The 27,640-nt window shown below is 42.2% G+C and overlaps 1 protein-coding gene across 1 annotated transcript in view; it reads right to left on the bottom strand.

The window, feature by feature from the left end:
• Positions 1–26,392, bottom strand: part of ADCY1 (adenylate cyclase 1) — a 153,348-nt gene extending 126,956 nt beyond the window's left edge. The window contains exon 1 of the mRNA XM_075705746.1: positions 25,724–26,392. Coding sequence (XP_075561861.1) covers positions 25,724–26,392 — 669 coding nt within the window. The remainder of the gene's footprint in view (positions 1–25,723) is intronic.
• Positions 26,393–27,640: the final 1,248 nt, after the last annotated feature.

Raw genomic sequence — 27,640 nt, 5'->3', positions numbered from 1 at the left:
TGGGAGAAGAGCCCAACACCCACCTCACTACAACCTCCTTTCAGGTAGCTGTAGAGAGCGACAAGGTCTCCCTTCAGCCTCCTCTTCTCTAGGCTAAACAACCCCAGTTCCCTCAGCTGCTCCTCATAAGACTTGTTCTCCAGACCCTTCACCAGCTTTGCTGCCCTTCTCTGGACACGCTCCAGCAACTCAATGTCCTTCGTACTGAGGGGCCCAAAACTGAACACAGTATTCAAGGTGCAGCCTCACTAGTGCCAAGTACAGGGGGACGATCACTTCCTTTGTCCTGCTGGCCACACTATTCCTGATACAAGTCAGGATGCTGTTGGCCTGTTGCAATATTTCACAGCAAGCAAGCAAGAGATGCTAATGCTCTGATGTAATTCCATAGAAAATACCCCTTGACATTCTTTATTTGTTTTTCTAATTAAGTGCTTAGCCAACCCACACAGCAATATGGACACATGTAACTTTGTGAGCGAACATCATGCTTCTCCGCTCCTACAAATGACTCCCACCTTCCTGGAAATACACATGCAAACCTCCTACCTCCCAAATGCAGATGGTATTAATTATCAGAAAGGACCTAAATGTTTACAAGAGGGATTTAACATTTTCATCAACAGGCTTCTTTACTAAGTATTAATAAAAAATAGGTGGAATAAGGGCAGTGTATGCCAAACTAGAACCAGAAGTAATGTGAATTTACAATTTTCAAGCAATTCTGCTTTAAACAGTTACTCAAGATATACCCATTGCCAAGTGATTTACGATGTACTTATCATTAAATAAGGTCCAATTTTTTTACAGCAACTATCCGCTCACTCAAATGAACCCTGACTCTAAGTCCTACCCTTGCTTCTAACACTGGAAACCAGAGGACTTCAAGTCAGAGTAAAGAGAGCAGCATTGCACCATCGTCTGCAGTGGACTCACCAGTTTGAGTTTCTTGTGCTTAGGTGTTGGCCCTTCCAAGGACTTCTTGTGAATTGGAAGAGAATACAATCCACAGTGCAAAAAAAGGTGATGTTCACAGCACGTTCACAGCTGGTTTGGTAGTCCTTCAAGCTGAGCCACCACAGGACGCAGACAGTATCTGCCCCACCATTGACCTCCATCTGAGGTGCAGCAACAACTGTGGCGAGCAACCTGGCACCATGGGTCTGATGGTCATAGAATCATAGAATAGAATCATAGAAGCGTTTAGGTTGGAAAAGACCTTTAAGATCATCCAGTCCAACCATTAATCTAACATTACCAAGTCCACACTAAAACAATTAAGGGTAGACTAGACTAAACCATGTCCCAAAGTGCCACGTCTACCCGTTTCTTGAACACTTCCAGGGATGGTGACTCCACCACCTCTCTGGGCAGCCTGTTCCAATGCTTGACTACTCTTTCCGTGAAGAAATGTTTCCTAATATCCAATCTAAACCTCCCCTGGCGCAGCTTGAGGCCATTTCCTCTTGTCCTATCACTAACTACTTGGGAGAAGAGCCCAACACCCACCTCACTACAACCTCCTTTCAGGTAGTTGTAGAGAGTGATAAGGTCTCCCCTCAGCCTCCTCTTCTCCAGGCTAAACAACCCCAGTTCCCTCAGCTGCTCCTCATAAGGCCTGTGCTCCAGAACCTTCACCAGCTTCGTTGCCCTTCTCTGAACATGCTCCAGCACCTCAATGTCTTTCTTGTATTGAGGGGCCCAAAACTGGACACAGTACTTGAGGTGTGGCCTCACCAGCTCTGAGTACAGGGGGACAATCACTTCCCTTGTCCTGCTGGCCACACTATTCCTGATACAAGCCAGGATGCTGTTGGCCTTCTTGGCCACCTGGGCACACTGCTGGCTCACGTTCAGCCGGCTGTCAACCAGCACCCCCAGGTCCTTTTCAGCCAGGCAGCTTTCCAGCCACTCTTCCCCAAGCCTGTAACGTTGCATGGGGTTGTTGTGACCAAAGTGCAGGACCGGGCACTTGGCCTTGTTGAACCTCATCCAGTTGGCCTCGGCCCATCGGTCCAGCCTGTCCAGGTCCCTCTGCAGGGCCATCCTACCCTCGAGCAGATTGACACTCCCACCCATTTTGGTGTCATCTGCAAACTTACTGAGGGCGCACTCAATCCCCTCATCCAGATTGTTGATAAAGTTATTAAACAAGGCTGGCCCCTAAACAGAGCCCTGGGGAACACCAGTCGTGACCAGCCACCAACTGGACTTAACTCCGTTCACCACTACTCTCTGGGCTCGGACACCCAACCAGTTTTTTACCCAGCAAAGAGTACGCCCATCCAAGTCATGCTCTGCCCCACTCTCCCTGACGGTACCAGCACCAGTGTGGTCAGTCTTGAAGGGGAATGCCAGTTCATTTTAATTACTGGACTGAATGGCCAGTGAGTGGTAACTGTGTGATGATTATGGGCAAGATTATCACTAAATCAGTCATTTCTTACTATCAGATATGCAGAACTATAACTGCATCTAATTTTTGTTACCCTTGTAGATCACAGTGCATGGTTTCCCACAGCCTGACATAATCCAAAGGCCTGGATTAACTTTACATGTAGAGAAAAGGGGAACAGAGAGAAAAAAATAAGGGAGTGGGAAGCAATTTCCAAAACCTGCTACCAACAGTATGGGCATCAGTAAAATCTCTAGGAAAAAGCTTTACTAAGAACATCACTGAATGTGCCCCAGGCACACAGTGAAGCGACCATAAAATTTTAAGTAGGTAACAGGCCATAAAAGAAGAGTTTCTTTGATAATTAAATGTACCATATTCTTGACTATAATCTCCATGAAGGTAACTGTGATACAAAAGTCTAGATATCCAGACATGTATCCAGAGTAGCTACACTGACACACACAGAAAGCACAGAGAGATTCCTCTTCTGTAAGAAATGAGTAAAGATCTCCCTTTGTTGTTGTACACAGAGCAAATACCTGAGGTGAGGCTTACTTCAGCCCAAGCAGAAAAACAGCAGAGCTGCAGTCCTCCTCTAATTCAGCTGGTTTCTTGGATACTTCCCTTATACCACTCTCAGTTTGAGCTCAGCTTTCCCTCTCTCTGCTACAATCCTTTTACACTCTATTTGACCTCACTTTCTGCTGTATAAATCTCTGTGTTTATGACAGACAGGTGTGACCATTCCTTGAGCCACAAGAAGAAACTCTTTTCCTGAAAGAGATCATTGCTGTAGACATACACACGCAGCAAACCCTTCAACAAGACTAGCAGTGCTCTGCTGGAGTGGTCACTACCAAAAGCATACCTTCAGAGGAAGGTAAGGGACATGGTGTCACAGCGACTGGTAATAAAGGCAGAAAGAATTCTTTCCAGAACGCACAGGAAGCTTTTGAACAGATGGGACAGTTCCTTACCTTCCCTGAAATCAGCTTCTTTCAAAATGTATATACATGTACCTTAAGGCAACATGGGTGCATTAATGATACGATTACTATGATAATCTGTTATCCTACTTCAGTGCCTGAATATTTACTGTTTACTATCAAGCACAATAATAATACAGTTATTTGGGAGGAATCAGGGACCATCTTTCTGTTTTGCACTAACACACCACCCAGTTCAACAAAATCCTCATGCACAATGTTGCTGGGGGATTTTTTAAAATTTATTTTATTAACTTTAGTTTTCTGGGCAAAAGTGCTTAAAGAGGTATTGGAGAAAGGAGAGTGGAAGGTTTTTTGGCGTTGATTTGCCTGTCTGATTAAGCTCGGCCTGACCCTCCCTTCCCCTTTTATTTCTCTGCATGGCATTCATTTTCATAGGGGTTACTAATACGAGGGGTGGTGCTATATACTCTGACAGTTGAGTGGGAGGCAACTAAAGAACAGCCTCTATTCTAAGATAACCTACATGCCATGCTGCCTTTCCTGTATCATAGCTTAAGAAACCTTCCCCTTTCAGGAGTATACAGGCCATAATGCTGCTTTTAAGTAGAGCCAATGAAAATTCTAAGAATATTTTTTATTCTTTTTCTAAAGGGAAAACATCTTCATACCAACTTAACTCATCCAGACCTCCAGTTCCCACAGATTTGTCAGACTTCTTAGCATGAAAACTTAGCATGTGCTTCTCATATGCTCTGTCTTCAGTGATTGCTAATGCTCTGGAAATCCCCAGCCCTGATGGTGTATTGCTTGTGCTCATAAGTGTGATTAAGAACAAAAACCTAAGCTGTGCAGTTACAACCACATGATAGCCCAGCCATGATCCCTCCTGGTAACACAGATAGCACTTATCTGTGTGATTCTGTCTGTTCATATCTTTCTTTCTCCTCTGTGTATGATCTTATCATAGCAAACTATATTATTCCTGTTACTGAGCATATGGCCACAAGAAAAGTCTTAAAATGCCTCTTCTAAAATATTTTCAGAGTACTAATTCAATGATGGTGAATATATTCTGGGGTTATTTGATAAATAGTTATAAACAAACACAGAATTAACAAAGCAAAAAACATCAGGGGATAGATTTTCAGTTTATATAAGCTAAAGTCACTGGAGCTATGGTGGTAAGTATACTCTGGATCAGGGAATAAAGTTTGATTCTTAACTGTGGAACATATAAATAAACCTCTCTCTCCTATTTGGATAGGCTCTCATAATTAATGAAGCACCTATCACTATGTTTTTAATGCCAGTGCCTGAGCAAACAGTTGCACATTTTAGTATGCAATTTTGATTGTCTGTTTGGTACTAGTGGTTCCTATCTTGACCTTTGAAACACAACGTCTTACTACAGTCTAATAATTAACAAAGGCCAATCACAAACTGACTAGTTGTGCAGCACGCAGCCAGTGTTCATGTGCACATTTAGGGAATCACCAACCTGTGGTGCTCATCGAGATCATAGAATCATAGAATGCTTTGGGTTGGAAGGGACCTTGAGAGATCATCGAGCCCAACCCCCCTGCAGTAAACAGGGATTGAACCTGTGAACTTGGCGTTATTAGCACCATGTTCTAACCAACTGACCTAACCCAGATGCCCATGGGGACCACAGTGTGACTCAAATGGCCATGCAGTAGGAACTCAGTCCTGTGAAGCTGCCACAAACTTCCTACAAAAAACAAGAGCGCAGGCTTATAAAGTTCTTCCTGCACTGCTCTATCCAGTTGCAAGAACCAATTCCTAGAGCTAGAGGTTTAATTCTACTGAGATCATGGGGAGTTGCATGACTAGGTACTTTTCAGATGTTTCAGTCCAGATTGAATTCAACAGCTAAGACATTTTCAGTACGCAGTCCTGAAAGGTGTTAAGCAAGTACTCCTGGCACAGCTGGAGCATTATTGTAACACAGCTTCTCCAGCAAAAGTCATCAGGCATATCTACCTCAGGCCCAAGCTGGAAGCCCAAGGTGTTCTGTCATGGAACAGGGAGAGTCGGACCTCCGTTGGCAGAGGAAAGGCATTTAAAGCCATTTATGAGAGTTTAACCACCTTTGCTTTGCTGTGCCCAGTAAATGCCCAAGGTAATAGGGATACACTGAACCGTTCTATGTGCATTCATTTGTACTTCACAGCTTTTATGTGTCCCTCCTGATGTGGAATATGACAAATGGCAAGTGACTCCTGAGTTCACATCCATCAGACTAAGCCCTACTGGTAAAAAAAGTGATTTCCTGCCTATTCTTAGCACTTGCTTCCATGTGAACCAGAGCCTCCATCAGCATCCAAGGTTTTCAAGGTGTCTGCTAGTAAAGGCCTGGTTGTGGAGAAATTACTATGAGGCAGCTGAAAGCAGTCAGCGACAGGTTGACTTAGTTTCAAACCCACACATGTATTTACGTGCCTAATTGTCTCTAAAATCAACCTAGGGGCTCTGAGACATAAATACTTGTGAGGACCTGTGCCCCACAGTTCAAGTCTCATAGAATATATGGATAATGTAGTATTCAATATATCATATAGTCACCACCATGTCTTAAATTATTTCTAAAGGGATATTTAGCCTTCATAACAGTGAGCAGAAGATACGTTTACAAATTTATGCTTAAATGTTTTTACGTTTACTGACCAGTTTGGTCATGACACCCGAGCAGGTCACTGCTGCTCTGTGCAAAAAACCCTAAGAATTTGTTTCAAGCCTCAGAAGTCAAAATACTTCAATCCATGAAAGATGACAAGAATCCAGAAGAGCAAATCTTGAAACTGGTGCTTTACTTTTCCTTAGGCTTTTCTAGTCAAAATCTCTGGTGAAGTCAGACACAGAACACATTCTTACAGAAGGTCACAGGCTCTAACCCTGTACCATTCTCTACAGATTTTCCAGTGTGCTAGTCTTTGTTAATCATCATCTGAGCAATCTGAATGAACAGAGAGAAGTCAACATTTGTACCTGAGGGAATAAAATAAATGAAGAAAATAAATAGCGTTTATTTCCTTTCTCCTATCACCTAAGAAAGAGAGAAGGGGGGGGGGGGGGAGATGGCAAGAGAGAAAGAGGGAATCAAAGTAAGATGGAATGAAAGAGAGAAGGAAAGAGGGGACAAGAGAAAGAAAGAGAAAGAGAGAGAAAGAAAAAGAATGAAAGAAGAATAACAAAAAAGCATGAAGGGGAAAAAAGAAACAAAAAAGAAAGAACAAAAGAAAGAAAGAAATGGATGGACAGGCAAATAGATAAAAAAATAGGAAATAATGGAGTCTCTAAACCTGTGTGAACTAACTTCACTGGAAACAGATGTCTTAACAAATAAGCACAAGACTTCATCTCACTTAAAATTAGTAAAATAATGGAGTAACTCTTTTAAATGTACTAAATTGAGTATACATAATTAAAACAAGCTTCTAATCTAGGTCATTGTTTTGTATAGTACCCGGATATGCATGAACGCATTTGGTGCAGAAATCAGGAAGAGTTATGCAAATATAGCTGAGGACAAGATCTGCTTCGTTTTCCAAAATTACTGTAACCTAAAACACCTCTTTAGCTGCACAAAAAAATTAACTAATATTACCACAGTATTTACCATGTTCTCTAAATCTCACAAAGACTAAGCACACTGCAAATACTGAAAATACATTACCAAAGCACAATTAGAAGGGCACTCAAATGATTTCTTATATCTTTATTTTACACTTGACTTCTGGTTTATCAACAAGTCATTTAAGTCCAGCCAAGTCAATTAATTAGCTGTTCATATACTACATTGATTACACCATATAAGAACGGTAGGGTTTACATACTGTCTGTTAGTCCTACATTGATACAGAAATGGGGCATGCAAAAGCCAAGCTTGTAATGCTGTGATCACATGGAGTAGTATATCACAAAAAAGCAGAACAACAACAAAGGATTTGATTCAGAGCCTAAAGGCTGAAAATGGTGCTGGTCATTGCAAACGATTAAATTGTTCAAGGAAGATGTTAGTCAAGTGGTACATGAGTGCATATGGAGTTTCTGAAACAAGCTCATTAACACAATCACTTTTTTCACACAGGAAGTACATGTGTTGAAGTCAATAGCAATGTATACACTTTTTCATAGCCACAACCCAAATATATACTGTCAACCAAAAAAATCACCCTTTCCACACCTGAATGGCAATAAAAGCCTCACCTGGGATTTAACAGTGATCTTCCAACAGACAGGAGCGGCAAAGCACACCGCATTGAGAGGGGGCTGCGTGTTAGTTCAGTCCCTGGCTGGGTGGTGGAGGAAGAATACTGCTGCAGCACATGAGGCAATCTGCCAGCTTTCTTATATGACACTAGCCATATTTACAGCCCAAACCTCACTTACAAGTGCAGTTGTAAATATATTTCCATGCCTTATTTTCAAATAGTCCAGACCTGAATGAGGACAATAGAGGTATTTTTTCACAGGGGGAATATGATTTTAAATGTAAAATAATCTTCCAGCAGACAGACAAATGCTTCTGCTTGAAAGCACAGTGTTTATGAAACAGCAGGCCCTTTAGTTGCCCTGGAAACTATATTTGTAAAGGGCCACAATTTATATTGTCCCAGAGGCTTTTAACATTTGCATCAAAGCTTCAGAAGATGAGAACTGTCAGTGGGCATTCATTAAAAATAAGGCAAACTTCACTTTAAGAGGGTTGAGTGGTGTATTTTTTTTCCCTGGCTGATGATAAATGATCTTTCAAGAAGCAAACCAAAAAAACCCATGAAGTTGTACTTTTGTGATGTGTTTACAAAAAGTCAAGAACAACACGCTTACGATGTTACAATTGCTGGTCAGGGTTACACAGAGAACTTCTAACCAAATCGAAGGCAAAAAAAAAAAAATCATAAAAAGGAACATCAACAGTTTAAGTATGGTCAGCATTTTCTGTTTACCACTGTTCAGTAATAAGCCTGAGGTTGCATCCAGAAACCTCCATCAGATTAGGACCTACTCTGTAATCATAAAGTAAAGGAGATCTCCTTAGAAAAAGTGTAAAATGCAGAAAGCTAAAATTAAGCAGGCAGGAAAACTTGAGTTCAGTTCAAATACTTAACTGACAAAATGCTCTTAATTTGAGGAGCAGGGAAAGCTTTATTTTTTCCAGGAACTCGAAAAAAACCCAACCCTTCAGCTACTGTCAGAGGTTTGCAAATTTAAGTTGTACAAAACCCTGTGCAGAAAGAGCCAATACACTTCCTACTGTTTTCTGAACTTAGATACTGAAAAAGTCTACAGAGGAGATGCTCATACTCCAGCAAACCCACCACTGAAGTCACTGGGTGAATTGCTTATTCTAGGATGAAGCAGAACAGTCAAAGAGATACCTTTTTTCTCATTTCTGCATCAATTTCTGCTCTTGAAAAGTGTAAGGAATGGAAGCTGCACCAAGATGAATTAATCTTTTGAAGGTCTTGCACAAGCAGGAGTTGAGGACAAGATGCAGAAATTTATATTTATGGCCTGTGTAATAAAATAATTTAGAAAAGATATGAACAAAAGATACCATCCCCTAGTCATAGAGATACTTAGAGATGAGTTGAGGGAAAATCTGAGAGGTCTGTGCAAGAACACTAACGAGGAAGAGACAGAACGAGAAATTAAGAGTCCTCTGACTCATTTCCTTTGGGAGGGAAAAACTGAATGAGGAAAGAGAAAAAATAGAAAACAGGCAGGATACTTGTTTCAATAACTTTCAGAATAAATCTGCTCTATCTTTGTGTAGGCAATTGTATACTTTAACTAGCACTGGCAATATTCAAATGTAATACTCAAATAGCAAAAAACAAGCACCATGAAAGTTTCACAAGTGAAAGCAGACAAGAGGAGGGAATATTTTTCACAATACTTTATAAAACAAAGCCACTTATATTCCTCACATCATAAACTTTTTATCTATTCTTTGATCATTTTGATTTGTTCTGCTAAAGTATGCTTCAACCATGTGCTGTCAAACATACAGCTACAGGCAAAAGTCCATAGTGTGCATGGCAAGATTTTTCTAACTCAGAATATTGTGAAGCTGTTCCTGGTTACTATCGTCAGTTAGCAATGCATTACAGGACAGCTTCCGTCTTTTTTTTTGTTTAACTAACCACTGACTCCCTCAAGCTTCCTCTCAACCTGGCAAAGTACACATACCTTTCATCTATCTCTTATGTCATGGAACCAAAAGAAGCCAAAATCCTCCACAGGTAAACCACTGTACTGCCTCCAGAAAGCCTGTTAGTATTTCTTTAGAAATGCCAGACAGAAAATAAAATAATCTTTATAGAAAACAGCATTTAAGGACCATGTTTGTTTTTCCAGATTTCACATTGCTTAGTGTTAGTTTCTTACCATTATCAGAATTAAAATACGATATGCTCTGGCATAACTCCATTCATCTTTATCTCAACATTATATCTGGGATAGAGAATTATAATGAGTAGCCATTAAAATGTACAAATTATGTCTGGTTTCTTCTAAAACGTGATGGAAAATTATTCAAAAACATATTTGTGGCTTCACTTTGCCCAAGAGAAAAAAAAATGAAGTGAAACAATTCCAACTATTATTGGAAACTATATAGATGAATAGCTATTCTTGGTTGCATACATTCATGTCATTGCTTTGGGTAAACAAAACCAACATTTCATCTGCATCTTACGCAGTTAATAACAAAGTCACTGAGGCAAATACATTGGAAAAAAGTTTAAGTGGCTCATAAACATGCTCCATTTAACTGTAACATGAAACGCCTCACTCTTTTATGAACATCCTGCCCCCAGTCATGCAGGCCAGAGGAAAAGGTTCATCTCAAAGTAATTGAAAAGAAGAAAACATGACAGTATGGCTTAGCCCAGAGTAAATGGAAATATTTTAAACTATTCCTTAGGGCTTTATGATGCTTAAGATGAAGTCTTTACTTTATGAAATTCTTGTCCCAGACAACTGCAGCTGGAGTCAGGAGACTCACAATCTATTCTGATTGACCTCTGAGTTTTGGAAAATCATCTTGCTTCTCTATCTCTAGTCTTTTTTCTGTTCTTTGCCATGTCTAGCAGAGCACAATGGATTGCCTGTTATTTGTGCACTTGTACAGCAAGCAGTGAGTTGAGAAGCTAATCAAAATTGACACCTGTAGGCATTACAATAAAATCAATGGTAAATAATACTAAGACAAGCTGAATTTCAGCCTAGAATTTGATATGTAAGGTTCATGAGCAATCCCTTGTTCGCTTTGCATTACTGTTTTCTCAGCTGCAATGAGAAAACAGTCATTGAAAAAGAAGCATCTTAAGCAAGCAGTGCTTCCCTGAGACACTACTGCAAAGTGAGACTGGTTTCAGGATATACAACTAGTGTATTTTATAGCACTGCATCATTAATTTTCAGCAAGCGCTCTTTTGTGTTTTCAGTGCATTTGCTGCAAGACATCTTTATTTGAATTCATGCAACTACAGTACTATGCAAGGCCTCTTCCTGAAAGACACTGCAAGACAAATTTAAATATATTGTGAATCTCCTTCTGCTCTTGACTGTGACTGGATGCAGCAGTGCTGAAAAGCACAGATTATTACAGGGTATCATCTTTGCTACCAAAACTAAGGGTTTTTTTCAGTGGATGCTTTGTAAATCAGGTATTCAGAACCAAATATAGCCAAAGTAATAGTATAAGATAGAAACTGCCTGTTTTGTATGCACAGAAAATGGTTTCTGTCCATTCTGAAAGAAATAACATATTCACATAACATTTCTATGCTAACATGCAAAGCCTGTTGCTGTTCCATATCAAAATCCCATACAGTATCTTCTATATGTGACACCAGACACATCATTACCTGCTCCAGAATTAACGGGTTCCATGACTTACTCCTTAAGTCCACTCTACTAGTTATAAATATTAAACATCTTTATGGACACCAAGCCAATTTTTAAAGTTTTGGGGCATTTAAAGATGCCTAAAATGGCACCTTATAGGAATTCAAAGTCTTTAAACAAATTTTATTTACTTCTAGCCATTTTTAAAAGTCACTTCCTTCTTTTGGCACCATTTAACAAACTAGTCCCTCTGTATGAATGGCTTAAGTGGGGATCCTGGAATTACTTTTAAAGGGGTTTTGAAATATAAGAAAATATGATTGTCGGTCCTTAACAGTAATTTATGTTTACAAATTGCATATAAAGGTTTGGCACCTATGCTGAAAGCTGTTCCAGGATCCATCAACGAAAAACACTTTTAGCGGCTATACTAAATCAACCCAACCTTTAGTCATATCACCTGATTTACGTATTGTCCAAACATCCATATCTAAATTAATGCACATATGATTAGCTATAAAGTGAAAAGTTAGGCTGCATTTACAAAAGATGTCATTGGGCTAATTGCTATTCCCACTGAAGTTCACACAGCAGTGAAGACAACATGGCTGCTGTTATAACACGAGGACATAAACTGACAGAACAGTAAAAAAAAAAGCATTTCTGCCCTCTTTTTTCACACTGGTTGCTCATTCCTGTTCCCAGCCTCTTCATGCCAGCACAGAAGCCCATGCAGGTGTGAACAGGACTAGCGAACTCATCCACCCAGGAGCCCAACCTACCAGGCTGGTTCTAACATTCATTAGCTCCCTAGTCCATTCAGTGCAGGGCTTCAACTGTGTTTCGGTGGTGAAAATGGGTGAACAGAAGTGCACACCCACATCCATGGGATTACTTTTTTCAGTGGTAATGATGACTTAAATGATGGCCTGATAGTAAAAATAGGCCATTAATAGCTGCTTTAGGAAACCCAGAAAGAAAAACCTGGCATTTTTATTGTCTAACCCTAATCACTCATCTATGAGACTTCCTTCCTACTAGTCTCTGGATAGACCATGTTCTTGGAATCCAACCAAAGTCTAGGCACTGCCTTTCAATACTAGAGATTTCTGATTCCTGTTCAGTGGGCATTACTTGAGCATCACACATCATCACACCTGCTAATGGTCTCCAGGTTTACTATTCAGTACATAAACAGCAGATGTGATGATATCACCAGTTATCACCAGGCTTTGTTACTCTCCTGTTATCTGACCTGTTTGTTAGCATTTTTATGCCACTTTATGATCCACACAGAGATGAGACTACAACAGAGAAGGCTGTATTGCCAAAGTGAACCTGGCTGTGTGACAGAGTTTGTAAGCTCATGCAACTAAGCTCGACGGACAGATTCCCAAAAGCATGCCTCAGGTGGGACAGTATGGAGTGCTACCCGCCCTTACCAAAGGCACAGGCGCAACTGACCTAGAATGGAAGGATTGACTCCATAGCACAGAAAGTGAATGCACCAAGGTGTGTCACCAAGGCTCTCCTCTTCTGAATACAAAGACTTGTGTTGCAGTTTCCTTGAGTCAGAGGAGAAAACGTATCAGCTGGAGTTCCTGTTCTGTTTGCATACATTATACAGCTGGCACAAACATGAGTTAGGATTTGTACATGGAGCACCCCACGCTGGAACGGTGTGCTTCAGACCCCAAGGTAATCATCAACAGGCTGGTGCAAAGAGCAGTTTGCTTCTTGTCTTTGGCATTATGTTTGACTGACACTGACAGTATTCTGTGTCCATCAGTTTAATAAGGACTAAATTAATCCATAAAATGGAAGATGGAACCAAACCTCTGGTGTTTTTAATTGTTGAAAGGACATCTAGTACCTGTCTACATCTCAGTAATTTTATCTTGAAAAAAACCTTCCTCCATTCTTCATAACGCTCAGGGAATTGTGTGCCAGATTAGAAATTCATGCCTGAAGAAGGGCCAGGAGAGGTATACGGCATGAAGCATTGTACCTACTGGACAAAGACTGACAAAGCTAACTAGATGCTATTTTCCCTATAGTTCTCCTTTGTCACATGAAACTCCTCAAAAGAACTTAACCCAGAAACTGCTCAGTCTACAGACTGATAATACCAATCAACACCTACAGTTGTTGATTATATTACATATAGGTATGTAATAGAGTGATACTGTATTACATCTAGGCCACCAGTAGACCATTGACATCTACACTGATCCCTAGAAACGTTCCAACAGAAGATAGTTTAAGCAACTCTGAAAACAACTGTGAGATCTCCACATGCTAGAGAGAGAAGTATTTCTCCTGAGGATGAGTAACCTGACCCCTAATGGTTTCCCTTCTTCAGCTACTCGAAGACAGCTTGCTGCATGCCAGCTTTTGAACTACTGTACCCAGTAGTTTCCAGATGACTTAAAGGTTTCTTAAAGGAAAAAACCCACACCCTCAGAATACTTCGCATTCATTGCAGTATGCCACAGAATGAGCTCATGCTGTAGCCAATGTCTACTTAAATGTTGCACCACTGTCATTTGCTGACAAGTCAAAGCCCTCGGTTCTCCCTTGGGACTGATTTAGGGTCAATGTGACCTTTGCCACAGTAAGAATCATGGTATTTACCCAACATGTTAAAAGTCAAACACAGCAGCAGACTCTGTAATACCCCAAGGATGTTTGCCTCACATTCTGTTGTTATACATGTTAATACCACTGATGCAGAGGCCGTGTGAACTTTCATTACAATTCCATGTAAGACACACATATTACCTCATAAGTAATCTTAGCAAAACAACACTCGTGTTTGCCTACAGAGTAAGAAAACAACTTTAAGTTTGCTGGGCTTGCTGAGTTACTGACAGTGATGCTATATAAAACCTCACATTTGTATCTCAGAAACTGGACTATCGGCATCAGTCTTCCTTACACATTTTGGTAGGTCATCAAAATATACTTTAGATAGTAAAGAAACTTGAACTTTGGATATCTAAATTTGAACTGTGACTCTAAGGAAGAAAAGACCTTTCCCTCATACAGCTCCACTCTTAAACCCTTTAGCTGCAATAAGGAAATACATACATATATATCTCTTTTCTAAGGTTTGTACCATTGAATAAAACCATCTACATTTAGGACTGTGCAGAGTAAGATTACTGTAACTCAGCAGTGCCTGATATATCAGCTTTAGGATTACTTTTTTTTTTTAATTACAACTTCAGAAAAATGTTTTCAACTGTCCTGTACAAAGTAGTTACAAGTCTTTGATTTTTCAGTCTTTTCTTTTTTTATGAGTGGAATGGCAGCAACTATCATACACAAGGGAAAAGAAGCCAAGGTAGCACCTGATATCTCCTTGTGAAGAGAATTTCTTTGAGAATGTTAGATAACGGATTATATACGTGTCAAATCCTTACCTTTACAGAGGACCAGCAACAGTAAGTAAACTTCAAAAGACAACTTCAGAGTCATGTAAGACATTTTGTAAGAAAGACAATTTCTCCCTAGTTTAGGTATTACATCCTTTGCCCAAGAGAAGAAAAAATCATTATGATCAGTAGCCAAGCTCAGTTCTTCAGTATGTGATCATGCTGGAGAAATGGGGCTTTTGCAAATGATGCCATAGAGATTTGGGACTAAGGTTCATGAGCATAGACTGACTGACAAGACAGATGAAGTCCTACGACTGAATGTTGTGCACCCTTAGGGAAATTAGGAAAGATCAACCTCCTTTCTGCAGTCATCCCCATCCCAGGAGAATGTTCCCTCTTTTGCATCTGGTTGATGTTCTCTTTTGGGGGAAGTTCAGTAGAGGTCACTGCACCAAGAACTTCAGTAGTCAGCACAAAACTGACAGGGACTCGTTCCACAAAAGCAGCAGCAGAAAAAGAAAAAAAACAAGCAAGCAAAATATTTTTTTAAGTTATTAGGTCCTCTGATGATAAACTAGCAATGCTACAAAAATATCCGTTAAGGATAGAGGATAATTCATATCTCTGCAAGTGGTCATTGCCCATCTGAGTACTTGTGTTCATCCTAACTGTAAAATACCAACTGTAAATACCAAATGTAAAATTTTTCAGCTTTTTTTCCTAAGACCCATGAGTAAGAAAGGTGCATTTTTCATGTCCTTTGCCCATAGACAAGTTAAGAAAATCCTATAGCTTACCCTATACATTGCCCAGCAAATAAATACACATTATTTGCACTAAATAGTCAGCGGGTATTCAGGAACGCATTCACGATTCCCTTAATGTTTCTGTCAGACATCAAATAAGGCTTAGAAATAATGCTGTTGAGATAAAAAAGCCATGCCAAACAATCCTATCAACCACCCTCTTCTAGATTTCGAATTCAGCAATAGCAATAGAAATTATTAACAGCCCAGCAAATGAAGTTTGCTCTCTCCTCTTAAACATCATCATCATCCTTTTCAGTGAAGGATATTCTAGAAGCTGTTATAAGAAGAGCATGAGCTCTCAGGTAGAAAAGCACATTACCCTCCTACCAAAGCTGTTTCAGCCATTGTGTTAGTATTAACCGATATTGTGAAGTGCAGTTTAGAATAGGAATTCCCTCTTCAGGCTGTGGTCTCTTCAAAAGGAAAAATCAGACTAATCTTTTTACCAGTGTAAGCAAGAAGAAATGGACTACTGATAAAGCAGTTTATTTTGACTAACAGATGAGGCAAATTAATTTGGCTGCGATGTCCTCAATCTACTGCTGCCTAAAATAGAGAGAGGGCTGCATGGAGAAGGCCAAATAGGCTAATGTAAACTTTCCATCTCGGGGAACACAAGCAGCTATCATTAACCACTGTCATTTACACAACTGGGGGTGGGAAGAGGAAACTCACATAGTGAACATGTAGATAACAGTTTTTTTCTCTGTTTTGAAAAGCATCATTATTTCTTATATTTCAAAGCACAGATGAATGACAGATAGAGCACTCATCATAGCTAATCCAACCATGGACTTAAAAACTAGGCTTCTTCAACTCCCACAGACTTGCTACAGCTGATTTACATTGAACCAGCATGGATCAGCACAGACATCTGCACAACAGTTGCAGAGCCCAGCACCCGGAATCACACAGGACATCCATGAAGGGTCATCCTCAATTTCCAGAGCACAGCATCTAAGCTCTGTGATCCATAATCCCAGGTGAGGAGTAGCATCCAAACCTTTGACAGCCATGACAGCAGTGACCAGGAGTCTGCAGAGCAGACTCCAGAGACAACCTACAACAGTGGGAATTTGATACTGATATAGCTGCTCTCTCTTACGCCCCTGTTTGCCCAAAAGGAGAGGTTCCTTTCCACCGCCATTACTACTTTCATGTCATGAGGTAAACAAACAGATCTTGACTTCCTACATAGTTCACATTAAATGGTGTGCCCTTTTAGTTAAATCATTCTGGGATTAAATTATTACAGGCAAGAATTTCTGGCACATCACGTAAATCTCCCCAAAGCGCTGTGAGATGGTTTTTGGTCTTTAAAAGTGAAATGAGGCTCAGGCCTATATCCTTCACCTTTGGATGAACATTGATCAATTTACCTCAAAGCTTCATTTTGCCACACTGTATTTTATACAGATTAACTCAAACTCTGTACAGAAAGAAAGACATTCTTTACTCAGAAGGCATAGGCCTATTCTGAACTTCATATGAACAAATTTCACAAATTCTACTCAAGCACAATATTCTTTTTCAGGCTGGTGATACTTCAAATTAAGGATATATTTCATGTAAATCTCTTTTACAACTGTGTTTATTAGTATTGTATCATTTCCTAATTTTGTGTGGGTGGATAATTACTTTCATCTAAGAAAGAATCATAAGTAGATTTATGGAAATCAAAAAATATTTCTCTGCTATTGTACTGTATGAATGACCAACCCATGCAAAAAGCAAAAACTATCAGGTTGGCTATAAGCACCCCTTAATTTTATGTGCTAACCACTGTAAAGAACAGTTAGTTATGTTTACTTCTATAAAGTTGTATACGACGATGCACAACGACTTGTTACTGAATCCAATAACAAACACCTTGCTCCAGAACAAACATCTGAAAGGTGGTGTTATAGTGGAATATGGTTCTATAACGATTTTCATATTAGCCACACTTAGATGATTTCTTGCAACATGCATCTTTGGATGGGAATGGACTTCTGTTATTCCTGAACCACAACTAAAGAAATAACTACATTTCTTACATCTTTTTTACACTTTATTGCCTGCCTTAGAGCCACACTAGATCCACATTTCTGAGTTTTTTCACTATTTCAAATCCTGCTGGAGAAGACACCTTTTCTGTATATATAATGTCTTTGGTGAATTTATTTCTTTCAGGAATCAGCTCATGTGCAAAGTTAATACAGAATAAATATTCCTGTATTATATTTATCGTACATTTATATGAATTAAATTGTATATATTAACCTGCATTGAAGGAAAGTGCTCCGCCCAAATTACACTTGAGTAAATGAAAGGTAATGCTATTGTCTTTGGTTATTCCAAATACAGAACAAACAGGTGGACAGAGTAGTAACTATGTTGTTTCCTCAAATTCCTCCAGGTACGTACCTTAAAAATTTGAAGCAAAGCCAATTTCTTCTATGAGAAGTTTCCCAGAGGAAGAAATTCGTAAAGGAAATTACATACTTCAGCAATTTTTAAGCAAAACATATGGGTTACATTATACTCTTTGACGGTCTCTCAGACCCATCCATCATAGCAAGCCAAAGACAGAGCTCAGCCCCAAGCTTGAACCAGCTTCTTGCACTTGCACTGTTTCCTCCCCTTCCCAATACCAAAGGTCTTGCAGGAATTAATACTGCCTGACTTCCTACTGTCAGCAGTGTTCAAGAGTTGTAAACCATGAACATTATAAGTCCTAGATGAAATTTCCTTATAACATATGATGAATTAATCAGAACATGAAACCTGCATGAAACCATGCCATCCCTTTGCCACACTGATAAAAAAGACTTTCTAACAATTATTCCATATTAGCACAACCAAGAGCTTACAAGCAACAAGGAACAATGCTATTCTGGCTCATCCCCCTCTTTCCACACATGTCATCCTCATTTAGTTATGTTTTGTACTACTTTATTCCTGTAGGGAAGACAGGAGTATATGGCCTTTTGAATCTAAGAAAGTACAAGACAAAAACTGTGATAGACAGAAACCATTATTTTATGCTAGCTGCATGTTTTCTGAAATGGCAACAGCAGAATTTAGCATGTAAGAATGCAATGATTCTAAACTGACAGAATAAGAGAAGAAAAAGCTAGAAAGAAAATTTCTGCTCTAGTTAGTAAGGGCCATCTAATATAGACATGCAGACATTCAGGGCTGTGTTTAAAGTAGATGAAAATAAATTGAAACCTGCACTAACTAGATGTTGTATTACACTGGTTCTGTCCAGCAAGGCACTGCACTATAATAATATATGGGGAAAACAAGATGGAAAAAAAAAATTTAGAAGTTTGAATCCAGAAGAAATGGCAAATCAAGGACATCAAGGACAACTATTCCCAAAATTTTCTGATACGAGTTTAGCACTGAATATATCCAAAATTACTGGGGGGGGGGCGGGGACGGGACGGACAAGGGAGAGAAAGGGAGGGGAAGGGAGAGAAAGGGAGGGACAGGGAGGGACAGGGAGGAAGAAATATAAACCCTCAATAACTTATCCCATATCAAAGATCTTTAAACACAAATTGGGAACCCCGGAGCTTAGAGCGGCACAAACACATGAAAACTGCTTTTTCATGCAGTCAGTATGTAAATTAAGTACAGTCTCCAATTACTAACATTACATGTGATGTTTTTTCTGTTAACCAGGGTCTAGACAATAAAATTACCATTTTGAAACGAAGCCACCATTTGGCCCACTTTGTGAGCATTAAAATGAAAGCAATAATAAGACACATGGAGACAGTCTAAACTACACACATATTATCAAGGACTGCAACCATGTAGCCCTGTAATACTGTACTGCCATTGCTATTACTGTATTGCCATTGCTATATAGAAAACCATAAGCTTTGTACTGATTTTGCAAGACCTCTGGACTGAGGCATGTCAGGCTTGCTCTGGGCTAAAAGTTTAGCTTCTCAGGCTACACTTTTTTTTACCTCCCTGCACTTTATTTTACCTCATTTAGACATAGCAGCGATTTTTTCTGCTTGACCAGATGTCTGCAGCTAATTTGTGTCTTTTGCTTATCTTTGTATGCTAGCACAACAGTTTTATGACTATAACATGATGATGTAGTATGCAGAAATATAGACCTATGGAAACATAGCAGAGGCCTTGAGAAGCGGAGACACGGAGATGGTGTAGAGGAGTACAGGCATGGGATTACAAAAGATGGGGCATAGGCTTGGTAGTGAAGACAACACACGCATAGCTGTAACAAAGACTCAACAATGGTCAGTTAAAGAAATGCGGGCCTGAAGATGGACAAAACTGGGTTTAGGTGTAACAAAGAGAACAAAGAACAAGTATCTGACATACATCAAAGGAACCATATATAGTAAATTTTGATGCAACATGGAGCTGTAGACCAATAAAGAAAGAGAAATGCATGTTAGCAAACTTATAAAAATGTCCCCAGGTGGACCCTAGAGCAAAGAAGAAACCATTAACATGAACATCCCCTTCCTACCAGTGAAGGACTCCAGATGCTGCCAGCACAGGTAACACCACCAACCTTAAGACTTGGAGAAGCAGGGGAAGGGTGAGCATGACATCAAGGAAAGAGGGTAGAAACCAAGTGAGTATGTAACAGTGTTAGCTGCTTTATCATTATTAAAACATTTTCTGCATAGAAGCCCATTTTTTCTTCGGTAATAATGGCATCTAGCCTATTAACAATTCTTTGATTAGCCAGTTAAGATTTCAATTACACTAAAAAAAAAAAAAAATTCCTAACTTTATGTAAGATGCTTCCCTCTTTGTCCATAAACAAGATTTTGAGCATAACAAGACTAAGATATGTTAGATGTTTGACAAGTCATTCAGAGCTTACCATTAGCAAATTCAATATACATTTCCATGGGAAGTTTTTTCCAAAGGAAAAGTACAGAATGGGAAGAGGAGGAGGTGGAACCAAAGAGAAAGTCTGTCCTTTTGGCATGTATTTATTCACTGGGCTAGTTAACAGGCATCTGGTCCATCATGGGGACCCAGAGGTATTATTGCAATACAAACAGTAATACACTAGCCACAGGTGTCCATACAAAGGTCATATGACAAATCATTGCAAAGAACTGCTACCAAAAAAATCAAATTCTTATAAAATTGTGAATATGGTCACAGTCATTGCACGGAAGCTGCATTCTCCCCAAGCTGTTAAATAGGAGAAAAACAACTAAACTTATCAGATAAATTATGTGTTATTTACTATTTCTCCAAGTCTGTATGACTCTTGCCAGTTTCCCAAAGGCTTCTTGTTTCTCAAGCGTGCAGAACCATCAGCATGCTGTTATTGTTTGGAAACCCATGAAGAGTAGCAGTGTCAGCAGCTTGCAGACTCAGGAAGCCAAGATCATATTAATCTCTATGTGGAAAAAGACACCGAGGTCTACACTCCATAGAAAATCCTATACTTCAGCTCCTAGGTAAAAGGACTGTGGTCAATACCTGGCAATCCCCATGCCACAAATGAAGATTAAAATCCCACTTTAACTAGGGGTGGGGTGGGGGGAAGTTTTACCAATCTTTTAGTATGGACTAAATGTCAACTTAATGAGAATCTCTAAGAACAGTGGTCCCAATCTTGGAAAGAGAGGAAAACAGTGAATTCAAACAGATTATTAGTGCACAGGTATGTTTGCAATACTAGAGATATTCTTGATACTAATATTTGAAAAGCACCACAGAGAATGAACTAGTACAGTCCCTCAGCAGTACTTTATATGCATGAAGGAGAAAACCTGAGCTCTGCGCCGAATAATAACAACAATGGAGCCGAGCTGTCTTTGACTTGCAACCCTCTTTAGCAGGCTGCTAGACTCTACCTTCTGTGTGAGAGACAAAGGTGTGGGGATTAACAGTTCTGTCAGTGATGTGTTCATTAATTACATTTTAAACACTAGCAGAAGATTAACTTTGGCATGATAATGATAATTCCTCGTGATATTCCAGACTACTCTCACACTAACCTGCAAACAGTTAAGATAAAATAAAATTGTAAGTATTAAATAAATTATTTTAAATAACTGCTACCAGTTTCTCCACATTATTCTTTTCATAGTCTACCCATTCCCTGCTACAATTTTGGTACTTGCTGAATCAATAAAAGTGCTAATCATACAAATTAATAAGTACATGTATAAACCCAGTTTCAAATACAGCCAGAAAAATACTACAACATTTATGTCACCACACTGCTGAAATTTTTTTTTCCCCCACTAATTTATGATAGCACCTTTCTTTCTTCTGCTCTTTGTTACTCATGTTGGAACTATGGTTTTCACAAAAGATTTGCTCTTTCACAAAGATTTCTGTGATGTGTGAGGGCACTTTGTTGGTGTATGATTTGCATTTGATTTTTCTGGAAATAAGCATACATTTTTTTAAAAGAACAAGGGGACAGAAATATTTGGAGGGACAAAAGAAGTTATTTAACAGTAAGTCATAAAACTGTGCACATGCCACCAATGAGTAATTTCTGCAAGCAGCCTTTGCCTTCCTCACCCCATCTGGCCTTAATGTGTCTCACACCCACGCACTGCATCACAACAAAAATTAGACTAAGCTCCTTGGGGCGGGGTTCTGTATTTCTGTAACTGCTCTGAAGCACCTAACATACATCTGGAAGCTGTAGGGGGGGGAAAATAAGACTAGAGTCCAAGCTGTTAAAACTTCATGTTCAGCCACCTGTAGATACCTTGTCACATTATATGGCATAAGCGTTTTGTTTCATGACTCCAAAGGAAGTGAAAGGGTCTGACCAACATGACCAATATGCTATTGGTTATATACACTATTTACATCCTTATCACAGTGTCAAATAAGACATGGAAAACCAGCTGTGAAGTCAGTATGCCTTTTGCCATGAACTTAGTCCAAATGGGGTCAAGGTTGCCTACAAGTTCTTTGCGCATTTTTAATATTCCACTTACTCATGTCTATATTTTATCTAATACTACATTTCTCCTAAGAAATGAGCAGGACAGATTAGCAGACTGGAATCTTTCTTTTGATGAAAAAACAGCTACTAGGTGGAAAGATGAAGCTCAAGTTCTGCCACATTACTCCCCCAGCTCTCTTTGCCTCCCTGCACTTGCATTCCTCCTCTCCTCTTGCTTTTACACATACCTGTGTCTCAACTCTGACATGATGTGGCATGGCATGCCATGGCATGGCATCTAATGGAGGAGAGAGCGGGAAGAAGTGAGCCTGTGATCTCCACAGTCCACCTGCAGACAACACTGTACGGTCAGAAAACGATCACTTGCAAATTAAATGTGCTTTACTGTGTAGACCTCATAACAAACTCCTCCCACAACGAGCTGATATTGATTTTAATATGCTGAAGTGTTTGTACATTTATACAAATGCAAATTTTAAGGATGCCATGGGACCTACTCAGGGTCTGATTCAGCACTGTTGAAGTCAGTGAGGCTTTTGGCATTCAAAGATTTGCATGTGGTGATTCCTCAGATAGCATGGAATAGAAGATGTGCATCCAAAAGCCCACTTCAGAACAAACCCCTTAACTTGGCTATGCCCGTTTTTTAATGGGTTGAACTTGAAATAACACGAAAGGCTTGGTCTTGCTGACAGTTTAACTTCCCAGTTTAACTTCAAGGAAGTTACTAGATCTGCACTCTCTTAAGCTCAGGCTAAACAAAAATAAAATTGGTTCCCTGCCTGAATCACCCAAAAATCAGAGGCTTCTTTAATAGAACACTGGCCTCAATGGTTGTGGCAGGTGCTTCTGCATTTCTGGATACAGCAGATTTCTATTTAAAGATTTAAATTCACCTGTTTGCTTGGGGCTAGAGGGCAAGGGGTTGGGAGAAAGAACAGCCATTCACGCTATTGCAGCTCTGCTGCATAGAGCAGTCCAGCCTCCCTGACAGGCTGACTGAATGCTGTGTCTACAAGCACTGGGACAGTCATGATAAAATCCAGTGGCTGGGAAGCAGATCCGGACTGCGAGCAAGGATCCATTCTATCTAGCCTTTACAAAAAAGGCTGGGCTACTCTCAGTCCAGGCAAATAAAATTCAGATGATGTGGCCTTTATACAGCTTTAAATTTCCAACCATTGTGAAATTGTTCTTTGGAAAAGAAAAAAACAGCGTCTTTGTAAGTCCCTTCCATACACAGAGATAGTCTTCAAATCAGAAGACTTTTTGCTTGCAAATATGCAACAAATCAGTGTGCATTTCTGTGCGACACAAGTTCACAGACCAGTTATTTTGCTTGACTCAGAGCTGGTTTTTGCCTCCTGTTATCAGCAAAGCATACTGCTCTGGGGACTGCATACAAATTACTGAAATTGCTTTGGGGGGGGTGGGGAGAGGGTGATGAAGAAGAAACATACGTGTGTTACATCAGCCGCTAGTCAACTATTTCTATGTATTTTTAAGCCAGCTTCTTGCCTGTTGAATAACTGAGTTAAACTAATGTGAAAGAAGTAAGTTAGCAGATTTCCTCTCTTCAGAATGTTTCACATTCAAGCCCTTGGTTAGATAACATTATTGTCGTTATTGTCAGTTTCTTTATGTTGTTTGTCTAGAACAGCAGGTGCCACACTGAGCTGCAACTTGGCATCAAGGAAAATCTGCCTCTGTGTCAGGGCAGCCAGGATAGGCTGGACTCCCATAAGGACTAATTGGTACTCCAGTAAAAATAGCTATCTTCAGCCCTACTCAAATATTCTAGTGTTTTTAGCATCCTTTTGGATGCTTTTAAGGAAAGCTCCTCTCAGTGCTCCTGCATTTCATCAGCTCTTCCTCTCATGGAAATTCTAAATCACACATTTAAAAATAGACCATCAGATTATCTGGGTAAATCATAAAGCTCAGCTTATCTGTCTCTTCCCCTTCAAAATATATACAATTTATTTTGTCCACCAGCTCAGCAGAGTGAAGCCATGATTAATCCTATTTGTCTCAGTAACCCCACTCTTTTGATTGTCCCTGTGTATCTCCATTATGTGCACGTAAGTCACGCTGGGGTGTCTGTGTCTGTGTGAGCATTTAAGGAGGAAGAAGGAATGCACACTTCTGGGCACAAAGGTGTACAATTCTGTTTATGGCAGTGTTTATGCCCACGCCAACTGTGTGCATCCTAGTATCACTACACAGCCTTACACAGCCATGGAGAACAATACCAGGAATCAGCAGAAGTAATGTACTAAGTACTTCAATTATGCATTAAATTGTTGTTTAACACCAATCTAGACCCCAGAACCCGCGTGCTTCCCCTGAGGGCAGACATAATCAATGCAATACGAGGGAGGACACAAATTTTTCGATTTCTCTTCCCAGTGGTTCAGAAGCACCACAAAACGGAGCCTTAAGCAGCAAACCCCGACTCGCAGCCCCAGCGTTTCCCATACGCGCATCTCCTCCTCCTCCTCCCCCTGCCAGTGCGGCCCATCAGGCCACGGGAGCCGGAGAAAGCCCTGCAGGGCTATAAATAGCTACTCGGGGGAGGGGGAAGAGTGCAGCAGCACGTTTCCAAAGGTGCTTGCTGCAGAGGGAGGTTTTGGTGGATTAATTCAGAGGGGAAAGGGAACCGCTAGGAAGTTCACTGACATAGCAGGTAATGTCTGTGGAGAGGGGGCAGCAGCTGCCCTGGGGAAGCTGAAGGGGGAATGCCTCGCTCGCTGCGAGAACAGCGATGTGGGTTTCCCCCCTTGAGTGTCCCACCGATTTCAGATCGTTTCTGCAGAGCCCCCCTGAGATGGGCTGTGGGCACGACGGGTCCACGGCTGAGAGAGACAGCGCGGGTACGAACCAGCTCGATCGAGTGTTATTAGCACACGCAGCTTATTGCCTATGCCAAGTTTGTACCGAGTCAAGCGGTGTTATTTATACACACTGGATTTGCACCGACTGTGCATGCGGTGCCCCTGAACCTGCCCCAGCGCGGAAACGGTACCGCTGGCTCCCCGAACCTCTCCTCAGTTTTCCTTCGAGAGACAAAGCCGAGAGGTCCCGTCTCCCAAGAGCCGCCCTATCCCCCCTGGCCTCCCGGAAACTTTCGGGAATTGCAGACACCGCCTGAAGCACAGGTGCGTGCTCGCCCCTTCCCCGCCGGGGATCCGCCGGGCACTCCCCAGCCACCGCCTGGCGCCGCCGCCACCCCGGCTGGCTGGGCGGGGGCGGCGAGCAGCCTCCGCCGCTCCCCGGGGCGCGCTCCGCGCCGCTCCGCGCTTCCCCGCCCGCCCGCCGGGCACGCACCCCGCGGCTGTGCAGCGCTGCAGTGCCCGGCCCGGCCCGGCCCGGCCCTCTCTCACCGTCCTCCAGAGCCTCTGCCGCTTGGCACTGACGGAGGTGGCGGTGACGATGAGGTGGGAGACGGACACCACCAGCCCGAAGACGATAGCCAGCAGGGTCCGGACGGGCAGCAGCGAGTAGGAGACGAAGGTGACCAGCATGAGCTGCCACATGCCCTGCTCGGGGGCGCTGGGGGGCTCCATGCCGTAGGCGCCGAGCGAGAAGGGGCAGCAGAGGAAGGAGAAGGTGAAGCTGAAGAGCAAGGTGAGCTTGACGATCTGCTGCAGCTGGGTGACCTGCAGGTACTTGACATTGGTGACGATGAAGAGGGAGAGGAAGATGATGCAGTGTACCGGGTGCGAGCCTTTAGAGATGGTCAGGCTGGGGCCGGAGAGCAGCTCCACCAGGGCCAGGCTGGCGGTGAGCACGATGAGGACGGCCAGCGCCTTGAGGGTGGACGTCTGCTCCAGCTTCAGGTTGTAGCTCTGGAAGAGAGCCTCCAGCTCCTTGCAGTCAAACTCGTCCTCGCAGGCGATGGCATCCAGCAGCAGCAAGGGAGGGGGGTCCCGCAGCCCGGCTCCCGCTCCCGCCGCCGCGGCAGCCGGCGGGGAGCAGCAGCAGTGGCAGCATTTCTTCCTCTTGGTCTTGACTTTCTGAAACGGTATTTCCTCCATGTCAGTGCCATTCATAAACCCCGGGGAAGAAATGCTCCTCCTGGTGTCCCCCGCTGCCGCTCCTCCGCCTCGCTGCTCATAAAAGAGAGGGGGGCTGCAAGCAGGAGCCGCGGCCGCACGCCCGCCGGCAGCCCCCGCCGCCGCAGCTCCGCGGACGCGGGCACCGGGCGCAGCCCGCCAGCCGCCGGCCGCAACCCGCGGCTCCGGCAAACGCCCCCCTCCGCTGCCGCCAAGGAGCCGGGGATGGCTGGGACGGCGGGAGGAGAGCCTCACTCGTGTTAATATGCCAACCTTCCTTCCTTCCTTCCTGCCTGCTGTCTCTCTCTCTCTCTCTCCCCCCTCCACCCTCCTCCTCCTCCTCCCCTGGTGCTCCGGGGATGTTAATCTCCTAATGACACCAAAACACCATCCAAAGGTTTGAAATCAAGCGGAGGGAGGGGTGGGGGCAGAGGGTGGGTGGAAGCGGAGAGAAGGGGAGTGGGGGATAATCAACAGGCGGGTCTCCCTTCAGACACCGCTGTTTGGAGGAGCAGGAGCTACGGAGAGCGGGCGGCAAACGGGCTCCCGGGGAGTGGGCAACATTTAAAAAAAAAAAAAAAAACACGACAAGGAAAAAAATTAAACCGAGCCAGGGGACTGGTCTAAGAGGAGGAAAAGTGGGGCAGAGGGGCCGGAGAGAAGGCAGGGGGCAGGGAGGGGCAGGGTGATCCCCTTCCCACGTCCGAGAGCATCTCACCGGGGCCGGGGCGGGGAGCATCTCACCGGGGCCGGGGCGGGGAGCATCTCACCGGGGCCGGGGCGGGGAGCATCTCACCGGGGCCGGGGCGGGAGGCGCCGGCGGCCCGGGAAGCCGGACACGTCCCGCGCAGGGCGCCCGGGCCCGCCGGCCTCCCGGCCACACGCGGCGGCGGCTGCCTGGCTGCCCTGGGGGACCCGCCCGCCTTTACACCTCTTTAAACACATATAAATATACCAAATCTATATATAAAGACATAGGAATGCATGTAGATATACATACATCTGTAAATATATGTAAATTCCTACACATAGGCGAATCCTGCTTCCTTTGAGACAGAAAGGCTCATCTTGCCTGAATAAAGATGCTGATTTTACCCTTTTTGCCTCCGAGACTCTGAAGCAGTTGGGAAAAGTGCAGCGAATGAGAAAATTTTCAAGAAAACACGTTTCTGTGCACACTTCTGCCTGTCTGGGAGTACAATCAGTCAGTGGCTGTGGAGGGCTACTCTTGTGACAGGAATGAAT

The sequence above is a fragment of the Pelecanus crispus genome, chromosome 2 (genome assembly GCF_030463565.1).
Source record: "Pelecanus crispus isolate bPelCri1 chromosome 2, bPelCri1.pri, whole genome shotgun sequence".
NCBI lineage: Eukaryota > Metazoa > Chordata > Aves > Pelecaniformes > Pelecanidae > Pelecanus > Pelecanus crispus.
The sequence above is the reverse complement of the archived record's forward strand: the minus strand, read 5'-3'. Positions and strand labels throughout refer to the sequence as shown.